The 13622-nt window shown below is 52.4% G+C and overlaps 1 protein-coding gene across 4 annotated transcripts in view; it reads right to left on the reverse strand.

The window, feature by feature from the left end:
* Positions 1–2646: 2646 nt before the first annotated feature.
* Positions 2647–13622, reverse strand: part of Mtg2 (mitochondrial ribosome-associated GTPase 2) — an 11281-nt gene continuing 305 nt past the window's right edge. Inside the window, exons 1-8 of one of the 4 annotated variants that reach the window (XM_005410031.2) lie at positions 11653–12268; positions 9713–9968; positions 7895–8103; positions 6039–6186; positions 4847–4962; positions 4249–4467; positions 3917–4055; positions 2647–3162 (exon numbers count right to left, since the gene is read on the reverse strand). In XM_005410031.2, the coding sequence (XP_005410088.1) occupies positions 2768–3162; positions 3917–4055; positions 4249–4467; positions 4847–4962; positions 6039–6186; positions 7895–8098 (1221 nt within the window). In that variant the 5' untranslated portion in view covers positions 8099–8103; positions 9713–9968; positions 11653–12268 and the 3' untranslated portion in view covers positions 2647–2767. Of the gene's footprint in view, positions 3163–3916; positions 4056–4248; positions 4468–4846; positions 4963–6038; positions 6187–7894; positions 8104–9712; positions 9985–11652; positions 12269–13622 lie in introns of those variants that run through there. The other 3 variants (XM_005410032.2, XM_005410033.2, XM_005410034.2) reach the window with 3 other exon arrangements.

Consider the following 13622-nt stretch of genomic DNA (forward strand, 5'->3'; position numbering starts at 1 on the left):
GCCAGGCCAAAGGGAGGAGCACGGGCTGGAAACTGGGACATTTAGGAGCCTTTTGAATCCCAAGGCTTAGGGGTCCACCCTCATGAGCACGACAACGGAGAGGAAGGAGCCGCTTAGTATGGGTAGGCCAGACCCCACGGGACAGGACTCATTGGGTGGGGGGCATCCGGCCACAGCCGGCTCTGCAGTGGGCCCAGGACCTGGAAGGAAACAAAGGCAGGCTAGGCATATAGCTCAGCGACACAAGCGCCTGCCTGGCCAGCGCAAGGTCCAGAGTTCAACTCCTGGTACCAAAAGAAAAAAAAAAAGAAACCAAGGGAAGGGGGTTGGTGGTGCATCCAGGAAACGGCACCGGTCGGTGCGGACAGATATTGGAAGACAGGGGACACAGAGAGGCACACAGTAAACTAGGAAACAGAGCAGACACACGCTCCAGACAGAAGCCCGAGCCACAGCACTGGAGGGCTGCCGTGAGGCTGCCAGCAATGTCTCCACACAGCCTAGCGCAGCCAAGTGGTTCTAGAAACACGTTAGCTCTTGCGGAAATGGCTCGGGCGTGCACGAGTTTTGTGTGTGTGTGCGCGCATTGTATGTGTGAGGGCAATGCCACTGGTGGGTCACCTAGCCCCACTCACCCAAACGCACCTAGCGCCAGCTACTGTTCACCTGTTCATTCCACAAGTATCTGTTGTACCTTCTGGGGTCAGGTTCTCCAGGGCTTCTGGGGTACAGTGAGCACCTGACAGAAGCCCTGCCTGCGAAGGCCTCTGTCCCCACAGTGCTCCTGCGGCCCTCTCCTGACTCACAGCACAGTGGTGCCTCAGGGGTGCGGGATGCACGCCCGAGGCCTCGGCAGAAAGTGAGCAGAAACTGACGACAGAGCCTGAGGCGAGAAGAAGGGGGACAGGTGTCTTTTGGGGGTGAAGACATTCTGGAAGTGGAGTAGCCACACAACCCTCAGGCCGCTGACATGCTCCCCACAACACTTTAAGCATAACTTTATCGTGTATGAATTAGAGCTCAACCTGAAAACAAGACTGGCAAAGCCTGTCCATAAAACCCGACAGGAGTGGGTAACTTTGTGAGTAGGACGAGTCCAGTGCTGCCTTCCTCCAGGCCAGGGCATCAGGGGGAAAGCAGCCGTGCAGCCTGGTGACCCACGGGGTGGGGAGCCTGGGCACCACCGGCGACGTGTCTGCCCACGAAGCCAAAGCACAGCACAGGACAGCCGGGTCCCGGGACACAACCTCCACGCCCAGGATTAGCCTCCGCCAAGGTCTCCGAGGCCCGGGCAGGATGGGTGAGGGCGCCCCTCCCCAGACTGCACAGGGCCCAGCACAAGATGAAAGCCACGGATAATTAATGCTCTCAGGACTGGCCTGACTCTGCAAAACCCTTTATGGTGACCTGAAAGAGAAAGCAAACAGATGCAAGACCCATTGCTGGCTTCGAGGACATGAGGACCTTTGAAATTATAAGACATTAAAATAAAGCCTCTGGTGAAAGGACCGCGTGTTCTGGTTGCAGATTTGATGTTAGATCAAAACTGAATTGCTCCGGAGAGCTGAAGTGCTGGCTTGTTATGTGAAGTCGAAGCCCACACACAGAAAGGACGTCCGGCCTGGGCGTGCCCAGCAGCATCACCTGCCTGGGACCCCTGGGAATAACCCTGTGGCCGGTGCCTTCTCTACTTCCCTCTGTCCCCGCCACTGCACTTCTGAAGGGCACTCGGAAGCTGGCGGAGGCACTGGGCTCCTTGGGGGAGGCAGGGCAGGCAGTCCGGTCGTGAGGAGTCGGGGAGAAAGACCCGGCCTCACCATGGAAAGGAAGTCTCTTCCCAGGGCACAGTGCCCACAGGAGCAACGATGACCCTCCTGGCCACAGCTGAGCTGTGGAAGGTGGCTGGCGTTAGTCCCTGCTAGGTCGTGGTGGCCACCTGGGCAAGGGCAAGGGTCTCCAGCAAGCAGAGCTGAGCGGAAGTCACTCCTGCTCTGCCCTGCAGGGCTGCGGCCACCTACCGGGGGCACTGATGGCAATTCACAGCTCACCTCGCCGCTAGTTCACAGCTCACTTGTGCATTCTGAAGTCGAGCCAGAACCCACGCACGCCTGGGTCGGATATTGAGTGCATTCAGTCGTGAAGCTGAGTCTGCCCTGGCATTCGGCGCCCACAGAGCAGAGCGCCGTGTTCTGGGAGGGACAGGGAAGGAGCTGTCCCACACCGTGCCCCTCAGACGGCTGGCAGCTGCACCCCAACGCCGTGATGCCGCTAGTGCAGCAGAGACCACCGCCGCTCCGCTGTGCGCAGTCAGGGCATAGGCAGAGGGAGCCCCTTGTCACCGCGCCGACCTGCACGGGAGCTGGGCGCTGGCTGTGCTGCGGGCAGAGCTCACCCAGCAGTGCGCGCACGGCAGCAGCGCAGGCAGCAGCAGCCAGCAGCGTGGCCTCCTCCTAATTAGGGGAGTTAATTAGCACAAATGAGTCAACCTCAGAAAATCAGTCCTCGGGGCTGACGGGTGTGCAAGGCTCTGGGGAGCAGCTGGTGTCAGGTGGCACAGAGTGTTCCGCCACCCATGGAGTCCTAGGTTGGAGGGGGCACCTTAGTGGAGGAACCCCAAGTTGGCAGGGAAGACAGAAGCACAAACTCTCAAAGATTCACAAGTGTGTTCTCTTATGCAGTCGAGGGCACCCATGTTTCACTACACGGTGCGCTGCACAGCAGCCTCCCCCCGCAGCCTCCTGCCTTGGGGCTGGCGCTGCCGGCCACACTACCACCTGAGCGGCTGGCGGCCCTGCCCCCGCTCCGCCTCCACATAGGCGTCATAGAGCACTTTCAAGTGAAGCAGCAGCTGCTCCAGGTTCTCCCCCGTCAGTGCCGACAGGGCTATGACCTCCTGTCCCAGGCGGGCCTGGAGCTGGGCCAGGTTGGCTCTGGCCTGCGGCAGATCAATCTTATTTCCAATGACTGTGTGAGGTCTCTCAGACAGGCCTTCTTCGTATTTCTCTAATTCGTATTTTAAATGTTCAAACTGAGTCCATGGCTCCGGCAGTGAAAGGTCCACCACAAACAAGAGGAAGCGGCAGCGCTCGATGTGCCGGAGGAAGCTGAGCCCCAGGCCCCTGTTCCGGTGGGCGCCCTGGATGATCCCCGGGATGTCTGCCACTAAGGAGACAGAAGCACAGGTCACGGCTGCCCAGCACACCACAGTGTTGAACCTCGGGGCCAGGAGGGGAAACCTGGACCCGCCCTGGGGCCAGACTCCGCACCTTCTAAGATTTTCTTTTCAAGAAACACCCAAAACCAAAGCCATCATTTACCCTAGTGACTCAGCAGGCCAATTGACAGGGAGGCACTTCAGCCTCCGGGTTTGCAAATGCTCTGAAATATTTGGGTGACTGGCATGAAGACGCTTCAGCTGAATGAGGAATACTCTACATATTCCTGTCTTCCTGGCTTTAAACATGATTCAAAAAAGGGAAAATGGTTCCTGCACTCTATTAATAATTTGATTACTGATAGAAATTATTATAGAGTACTTCGCAACCGTAAAGTGCTATACAAATAACCTTGCCAGCAGGCTTACTATTTTTAATGGGTACATTATATGCTGGAAAGAAAGTTTTCTTCTCTCAAAACAGTACAAGGAAAGCTTTTAAAGTCACGTGTTGTCTACATGACTGATGCCGCTGAGTGCCTGCGGACGAGAGAAAATGAACAGGAATGCAGTGAGAAGGAACCCCTCCTCAGGCTGGAAATTTAAATTCACATTTCCAAACGGGTGGGATCCTAATTCTGATACAGAACAGACTCACTAAAACTCTCCCAATTAGGAAAAACAATGCAACAATTAAAACAGGAAGCTAAATTTAGGAGTTATACAATCATCCTCCCGCATCCCTGGCTTGGCTAAACCCACCTGCTAGCTGCTCGTGGCCGGCATAGTGAACAATCCCCACATGGGGGTTCAGGGTGGTGAACGGGTAGGCAGCCACGGCAGGCTTTGCGTTCGAAATGGCTCGGAGGAGTGAGGACTTCCCAGCGTTGGGGAACCCGACCTGGAAGAAAAAGCAGAGGAGGCTGCTGACCCCACAGGGGACTTCGCTGCTGCAGCCTGGGGATGGCCGAGCCGGGGGTGCGGGCTGGGGTCAACGCAAGCTCCCTCAGCGGCAGCATGCTGGCGGCACAGGCTGGGCTGTGAAGCTGCTACGCTTTTCAGGCCGGGAGCATGTCCCACCATAGGCGACCTACCATCCCAGCGTGGGCCATTGTCTTGAGCTCCAGGTGGAGAACACGCTCTTGCCCTGGCTCTCCCGGGGTGCAAGTCACGGGGGCACGGTTGTCATTGGCCAGGAAAAAGCGGTTGCCTTTTCCTCCTGCGCCACCCAGGGCAGCAATGTACTCGTCACCTGGGCAGCTGAGGTCGGCCACGATTTCACCTCCTTCCTTCACCAAGGTGCCCACAGGAACCTGGAAGGCAGCACACTGTCCCAGTTACGTTCTACAGTAAGTGAAGGGGAGGAGGGAGAGGGCCCGCCAAGCCCTCCCTTCATGGCCGCCAAGCACAAAGAGAGGATCCGGGCTCGCAAGGGCTTGGTTTTACGGGGCTAGGCATACACCCTTCAAACTCCATGTGGCCAGCTCATGCAGGGGACACCTCCTAGGGACCCAGGGCACCGGGCCTTGGCCAGAGGTGGGGGCAGGTATGCTTCTTCCAAGGCAACCCCATCACAATCTACTGGTCAGAGACACAGGCGGTATAGCACCAGCGTGAAGGCCCCTGCACAGGGTTTCCCTCCACGGGACCGAACCACTCTCCGCTCCACCAGCTCCAGGCGCTTCGGCCTACCCGGATGTACAGGACAGCGCCACCTCGTCCGGAGCAGCTTTTCCTGCCACCATCTTCTCCACTGAAGCCCTGATATTGGGACAGGACTGACGACAGGGACTTGACCTGCTGATCAACTAGAGTAAGAGCAAGAACCTTTGTGTGAAGACGGAATCAGCACCACGGTTAGTATTCCTTTGTCCAGTGTAAGAACCTTAGAAAGCTGAGTGTAGTGGCACATGGCTGTAATCCCAGCACTCTGGGAGGCTGAGGCAGGAAGACTGAAGGCTTAGGTTCAGCCTGGGCAACTTAGGGAGCCCCTGTCTCAAAACAAACAAACAAAAAGGCCGGGCCATATAGCTCAGTACCAAGGACTTTGATTCAGTCCTCACAAAACCTCCCCCTCCAACACAAAAACAAGACAAGAGAGTGGATGCGCAGAACGAAACTGGAGCAGAGGTTACTGACTAGCAACATGATTTTCAAAAAGCTGAGTTCCTATTTTCCTTCAAAAACACTGCCATTTCTCAAAAACACTGAAGTTAATCATAATGCAATCATCTACTAAAAAAAAAGCTATCCTTTATTTTCTGCGAATGTTTCTGCTCCTGGCCTACTAAACTAAACGTTTACGCTAAACGTGTGCTGAACACAGGCAGTGCTCTGTTCAGCACTTACCGAGACACTAACACAGGTTTTATCTTTTGACATGTATTATCACGTTAGATTGTGAAGGAAACTGTCTTTGTGTTCCTGACATTAAAAAAAACTCCAAGGGGCTGGGGATTTAGCTCAGCGGCAAAAGCGCCTGCCTGGCAAGCGCAAGGTCGTGAGCTCGGTTCCCGGTACCAGAGAAAAACCAAAAAAAAACAAAAAAAAAAAAAAAAAAAAAAAAAAAAAAAAACTCCAAAAGCCCACTCAAAATTGCTTTGTCTTCACATAATGTATTTTTTGTCTTTTTGAGACAGGGTCTTACTATGCAGGTCAGGCTGGCTTTGAGTTTACTCCGCAGCCCAGGCTGGCCTTGAACTCACAATGATCCTCCCGCCTCAGTCTCCCGAGTGCTAGGATTACAGGCTTGTGCCACTGCACCTGGCTCTTCACATAATTTATAAAAATGTTATGTACACATTCCAGTTTCTAAGGCCAAAGGACATAGGCTAAGAAGGCAGAGATGTCTGGGGACCTCCCCCAGCGCTCCCAGGCCACGTGCCTCTCAGGATGACGTGGCCGCCGCTGCCACCGTCCCCGCCATCGGGGCCCCCGAACTCCTTTCGGGGCTCGCTGTGGAAGCAGCTCATGCCCGAGCCTCCGCTTCCTCCACGGACAAGCACTCTCCGATGGTCCACGAAGTATTTTTTCTACAAAGAACACAGGGCACACGTTAGCAACGCTGCAAAACCCTTCCAAGGAGCCTGAAAAGGCATGCCTTAGCCTTAACGGATTAAGGTAGATAATTACTCATCGCTCCTCAAATCCAAAGGTAAAAATCTGTTCCCACAGTCACAAGAATTTGCAAGCTGCAGTGAATCAATGCAGATGTAAAGACGGACAGCAGGGAAAGCACACTTCAGTTAAGATGCTCTACCTCCTTGTGCCAACTTCCCACAACAAATGTAACCATTACACACCACAAGCGTGTGCTAATAAAAAAGTAAAAACAAAACAGAACAAAGGCTATTCAAGGAGACCTTTTTTTTTTCTTTTGTCTTTTTTTTTTTTTTTTTTTGGTTTTTCACCGGTACGGGGAACCGAACTCACGACCTTGCCAGGCAGGCGCTTTTGCCGCTGAGCTAAATCCCCAGCCCCTTTTCTTTTGTCTTTTTGAGACAGGGTCTTGCTCTGCAGTTCAGGCTGACCTTGAGCTCACTTTGTAGCCCAGGCTGCTCTTGAACTTGCAATGTTCCTCCTGCCTCAGCCTCTGAGTGCCGTCTTTGAATAAAGTAAATTGCTAGCTTCTCTCAAACACGTACCTGTAACAATAGGTCTTTGCTTTGGGAAATTCTAGTTCAGCAGAATGTAACAAGAAGAGGTACAGCCCTTCTTGGACAAGCACCAAGCGTTTAGCTACAGAGAAGGAGCCTTTCCGTGTCCCGCCTACACGAGGGCCTGTATGTATACCACACAGGGAAGCACAACGTCCCTTTGAGGCAAGGCTTCTCCTCAGGCCCCTAAACCAGCTAAATATCAGAATAGCCACTGACTAGGTTAACTCTCAACACATGAGCCCAGCTGCAGAGCAGCCGCACAGCATCTGTGGAGACGCCGCAGCGCGCAGGTCTGTGTGGGTGTACAGCCCCACAGCCCGTCAGGACGAGGGAGATGTGTATATCCATCCGATCGTCATAACAGCGTTTGCAAAAGAAAATACAAGAATATTTTAGGATTCTTTGGCACCACCACATGGAAAAACCACAAACTACCACTTCAAAATTTCAGTGTGTGATGTCACTATGCCCCAACGAAACCAGATCCACTTGATGGCAAAAGCACACGTGGTAAGCACTGCATGGAAATAAAACAACGCCAGACCACTCTCCCAGAGACGAGACACCACGGGTCTCCCTGCCGGCTGCCGCAGTGCATTTCCAACCCAGGTTCTGTTTGCCCTCGCAACATTCACCTGGGCCCTCTGGGGGAAATTAAAAATGAGTGGTAGACGTGTATTTTCTTGCATTTAGTCAGTGACCACGCATGTTCTAAAGAGAAGGTTCTGGTGAACACAAGAAAACTTGTAAGGCTGCAACATGAGAGGTCTACCCCGCCCCCAGCCAGCGGTTCTGAATGAGGCACGGTGCGCGTACACTAAGGAAACGCGAAGTGACGTCCCCCACGCAGGTTAATGACAAGCGAGCAGCCCTGCCGCAGCCCGGCCCAGGAGCACAGCGCTGCCCAGCCCTCCCTGGCTGCTGTGGGCCACGGCAGGAAGGCCCCCGGTAAGAAGCTCCCTGTGTCCCTTGAGTGATGCTGCTGGGATAAGCAAAGAGCAGATACACCGAAGGCCTCCACACAGCGTGCAGCTGCTTCCCAAGCGGGAGCCTGAGGGGCTCTCCGGGCTGAGAAGCTTACCAGTTTCTTCTCAGACAGTGGCTTCTTCCCGGGGGGCTCCCGATGCTTGGCGCAGTCCACGCAGCCCATCGAGAGGGGCCTGGGCGGAGCCTGCTGTGGAAGGGGCTTGCCGGGCTTGAGGCCAGCCCGCGGGGGTGCAGTCCCTCGTTTCACTCCCTCCAACATGGTCCACGGTCTCACAGAGAAAAGCCTCACAGGGATCATGGCGCCTAACAAAAGCCAGATGGGCAAAATAAGGCACTTGGGCTGAACTTGGGCATCAGACTGAAGCTGTAGGAAGGTGTCCGGCACTCGCTAGACTCTGGGCATATGTCCTAGGCCAACACATCTGAGGAATCCAACTTTCTCCACCCCGAGGCACATATTACCCTCTGGTACCCATCCGTATATTTAGGACTTGGGGCAAGATCTGCTTTTGTGTTTATTTTTTGAAACAGGGTCTTGCTTTGTAGTTGAGGCTGGCCTAGAACTCCGTAAGTAGCCCAGGTTGGCCTTAAGCTTGTGGTAATCTTCCTGCCTCAGGCTCCTGAGCACTGGAATTACGGGGTGTGTGCTAGGCAGGTTCTGTGTACGGAGAATTTAAATTATTCCATCTCCAGCAGCACTAGATATATCTCTGGGGAAATAGCAAGAATCTGCTCAATGAAAATATTAAAGGCGATCTAAACCTCAAATCAAAACTTCTTAAACGTACAAATGCCCATCTGCTCAAATGTTACTGTGTTATCTTGTGCGGTCCATACTGCATCAACTGCAACATGAAAATATTAAACGTGGAGCGCAGTGGCGAAGCACCCAGGCACTGGACACAAACTCCCTCCTCTGCTGGTTATGTCAGGGTGACCCAGGGAGGGTCTCGCCCCTGCTGCCTCAGTCTCCTCACTTGAGAGGTGGCTGAGGACAAGCAAGGCCTCGTGTTGGACCCACAGCAGCGGTGGCGGCTGTCACCCTGGGAAACAAGCAATATCTACCTGGTCTCTGCCCCCAGTTCCTCACAGCAAGCTCACAAACCTTTGTAATTTCCTGAGAGATGGGAGTGATAGAAGTGTCTGACCCACAGCCACCAAGGCCCTTGGATCTCCTGAGTGACAGGAGAGACTTTGGCTTTAATAAGGTGACTTGCGGCGGTCGCTGCACAGCTTTTGGATGGGGCCAGCCACCAGCAAGAGCAGGGCAGGAAGTCTGGAATTTTCACTTCCCTGTCTTCCAGCGAGGGACAGGGCTGCAGACTGAGCCCAGGACTGACGGTGTCCACGTGACAAGGCCTCTGCAAAAACCCTGGGGCTGCTGAACACACGCTGCGCAGAGGTACCCGAGACCCCTGGCCCTCACCTCAGCGCCCCTCCACCTGGCTGCTGCCGGCAGCCTTTGCGGTATGCTTTGCCGCACACCAGTAACGTGCAACGGAACCATGGACCCCTGGGACCTGCTCCTGGCCGCTGCATCTGAGCTGGAGACAGTTTTTCAGGATTCGGCACTTAACTTGTGCGATGGCCGTCCGTGGCCACTGTCAGAACTGACTTGAATCGTGCAACACCTCCACGTGGAGTGGCAGCAGTGCTCTGTGGGTGGGCACAGATGGCAGCAGAACAGCAGTGCCAGCCCAGGGTCAGGGTCACACTCACGCTGCTCTTGGCAGTGTGCGTGTTCTGGTAAGGTGAGGAAGAGGCTGACCCTGCCTGCCAGGAGAGGACCGGCCTCTGCCTTCAGCACTCCCACAGGGCCCATCCCGGGAGCTCTGTACAGGAAATCCACACAGCTCACCCCACTGCTCAGTACGCAATGGATCTATAGCAGGAGACAGAAATGTCTACGTACTGTTTAGAGAATCACCGCAAAGCCAGCACAGGTGAGCACAGCAGGAGAAGACAGAGTCCGTCCCCCTAGACGCCCCTGCTGGGTGCCACCCACTGTGCACACCCTTGGCTCTCTAGGGAGGGAACGCTGTCATCACGCCTGCCGTTCCGCAGCACGGCGTCCAACAGTGCTGCTCTCAGCAGGAAGCATGCGCAGTCTCAGAAGAGGTGAACGAGAAGCACACCGAACACTCTCCGCATTCTTCTCATGCTGTGCTCTTACAAAGTCAACAACTAGTAAAAATTTTTATTAGTAAGTGTTGGCAGTACGTAATGTCTACATTACGTGGAGCTGATGCCTGTAAACCACGCATCTTAACCTCTTTTCTCAGCCCATTTCCCTCCGCTCCCCTCCTTCCACCCTCTGATCCCCTTCCCATTTGGGAAAGATCTCTCTTCCTATTATCTACCATTTATTTTGCTCTTTATTTACAACCTGGGACAAACTCAACAATTTACATGAAATGGACACACATCTTGAAAGATGCAATTTACCAAATAAACACAAGAAAAGCCAACTGCCACACGTGGTAGCCCGTGGCTGTAATCCCAGCACCTGGGAGGCTGAGGCAGTAGTACTGCCAGGAGTTGGAGGTCAGCGTGGACTACATAGTGAGTTCAAGGCCAACCTGAACGACACAGAGAAACCCTGTCTCAAAAAACCAAAAAGGAAAAGAAAAAAGAAAATAAAAGATGACCCCTAAAGGAATAAACCAACAGCCCAGTGTCTACTAACAAAATTGGATTTGCTAGAAAAGAACATTCTCAAGACAAAATTCCAGACTCAGACTGTTTTCATCAAATATTCCCCCCAAAAAGCAATCTTATACTTTTTAAGAAAATAAAGTAACAACTTTTGAGGGCATCGTAACCCCACCATAAACGGGACCTTACAAAAACAAACTACAGACCAGTATTCCTCATAACTATAGATACCAAAACCCTCTGATAAATATTACTCAGCCAAACTCAGCAGCACAGAAAGGATCAGACACCAGACCCTGCAGACACCCTAGGGATACCAAGCTATTTCAGCAGTCAGAACCCAGCCAACACCCTTCACTGTACTCACGGACCCCGTGACCACCTCCACATCTCCTCAGGACTAGGAAAATAGAGCACATAAGCAACTGGGAGGAGGACCCTCTCTACCCTGACACCCTGGTAAAGGGTGTGCACTCACGTCTACAGGTAACATCACAGCGGAGAGAGACTGAGTGTTACCCCTTCACTTGAGAAAAAGGCTGGGATGCCCACGTTCAGCACTTCTGTGCAATCTGGTCATTTTAGACACTGCAACAATGGAAAGGAAAAGGGAAGAACAACACTGTCCCCATCTGCAGAAAAGAAGATGCTTCCCCAGAAAACCCCAGGGAAATCTAAAGCAACAATGAGAATTAATAACTTGGACAAAGATTCAGGTTACAAAGTAAAAATTTTAAAAATCAATTGTATTCTTTGTTTTTTTTTGGTCTTTTTGAGACAGCGTGTTGCTATGCAGCTCAGGGTGGCCTTGAGCTCACTTTGTAGCCCATGCTGGTCTCAAACTTGCAAAGATCCTCCTGCCTCAGCCTCCCAAGTGCTGGGATTACAGGTGTGCACCACCACGCCTGGCTCAATTGTATTCTTATATACTAACAGCAAACAATTAGAAATTAAAATGGGAAAGAAATTAAAATTCAAAGAAATTAAAAGAAACCAATTCCACTTATAGGAGTACCAAATATAAAAAGCAACTAGAAATAAACTTAATAAATGTTTAAGACCTCTACCTCCCTACTTCCAAAATACTGTTTTAAGTGTTTTTCAGGGATTAACTCATTTAGTCATTATAAAAACTCTGTGAAAAAAGTACACACTTTATCAATGAGAAAAGAGGCAAAGCGAGGTGGAACGACTTACCAAGGTCACACAGCTATTAGATGTGGGGGGGTGTGGAGTGTGAAAATAGCTGGTAAAGGAAAGAGGCCTCACAGCTCGTCAACAGAAGCACACAGCAACTCTGCCTGCAGGAATCATGGCATCCATCCCGGACATGCTGGAAAACAGGCCTCACCCACGCTAGTGATGTAAAACCTGAGCCATTGTAAGAGAAGGTGATCAACTGCAAAGCCACCTGCCACTCAGAGAGCTGAACTCTGAATTGGGCCTCACTTGGCATACTTCCTCTTTTCCACCCTTTCAATTTGTGTGGAGAGGCCCAGAGAAACATGGCTCTCTCCTGGTGAGGATACGAATTCCACATTGTTCTCCACTACTGTTTGATGGCCTTTATTCTTCTAATAAGGCTACTCTTGCACTGTATAAGAATCACCAGCCACATGGGGCTATTACATTTAATTGACATTAAATAAAATGTAAAAGCTCAGTTCCTCAGTCCCACAGGCCTCATTTTGCGTTACAGTCACACGTGGCCTGCAGATGCCCAGGGCAGCATGGATGAGGGTACTTCCATCATCATACAAAGTCCCATGGACAGCACCTATCTATACTACGCAGAGGGAACACAGAAAAGTGAGCGCACCTTGTTCTACACAGCAGCCTTTTTTTTTTTTTTTTTTTTTTTTTTTTTGAGACAGGGTCTTGCTCTGCAGTTGAGCCTGGCCTTGAGCTCACTTTGTAGCCCAGGTTGGTCTCAAACTTGCAATGATCCTCCTGCCTCACCCTCCTGAGTGCTGGGATTACAGGCCTGCGCCACCATGCCCGGCCACAGAAGCCATTTGTTAGGCCCAGTTTTGGCACAGAACAAAAAACAAGATTGTGATGAAAGCCCAGGATCTGGAGTCCGCCAGAGAATGACACGTTTTATGGTTACATGTCAAGGCTTTGACAATGCCAGGAAAGGGGCTCATTGAGGGTCAGGGCCCCACTTTGGACACTGACACAGTTGTTCCAGAAAATGGTAGGCACTGTGTCTACCGGTCCACAGGAATTATTGCCAGGAACCTCTTTAAAGCCATCAGTAGACTTTTAAATGTATTCCTTCCAACAACCTTGGTTCTGTCTCCAGTCTGTTCCATTCTACAAATTTCCTGACCTTATGCTTTGTCAGACTAGAGAGGACCGCTTCCGCCCGTCCAAGTCCCTACACTGCAAGTCTCTTCCGCAACAAGAGCAGCCCTCTCGAGGCTTCTTTTGGGTCCAGTGACTGCTTTCTCCCCAAGCGCTGGGAGTCTAGGGGTAGAAGCAACTGGATTGCTACCTTCTCCAGGCCAAAGCGCCAGCGCGGCCACTTCCCTATCCGTGTCCGGTCTGCTTCTAGATCATTATTTATTATTATTATTATTATTATTATTATTATTATTATTATTATTATTATTATTATTATTATTTTACGCCCCTACAAAGCAGTGGAGGCTGACTCGGGGAGGTCAAGTCACTTTCCCAAAGAGACAGTGTCCTCGGGGAACGCATCTTACAACAGGAATCTTCACACTGACTTGTGCATCCACAGACTTTCCACGAGAACGAAGGTAAGGTCAGTTCTTAAGAACTACACTTGTCTTCTGCCCCTCATCCTCTCCCACTCCTCCCATGGGGGCCTGAACCCAGGACCTCTGCCCTGAGCTACATCTCGTTTTTGTTGTTGTTGTTGCTGTTGTTTTTAAACAGGCTCTCGATAAACTGCCCAAACTGGACCGAGCTTGCGGTCACCCCGCCTCGGCCTCGCAGCGCGCCGCGATCACGGGTGCGGGCCGCCGCGCCTGGCCGGCCCCTCGGCGCGGCACGAGCCCCCGTCACTGAGACGCCCGCTCCCTTCCGGAAGGAAGACTGTCCAGCGACAGCGCCAAGACAGTATCCAGTCCTCCTCCCCGAAGACCCGCGTGAGCCCGGGTCCGCGGCGTCACGGCCACGCAAGCGGAGCAGGCTGG

This window comes from Chinchilla lanigera, unplaced genomic scaffold, assembly GCF_000276665.1.
Source record: "Chinchilla lanigera isolate Chin_1 unplaced genomic scaffold, ChiLan1.0 scaffold00127, whole genome shotgun sequence".
In the NCBI taxonomy this organism is placed as follows: domain Eukaryota; kingdom Metazoa; phylum Chordata; class Mammalia; order Rodentia; family Chinchillidae; genus Chinchilla; species Chinchilla lanigera.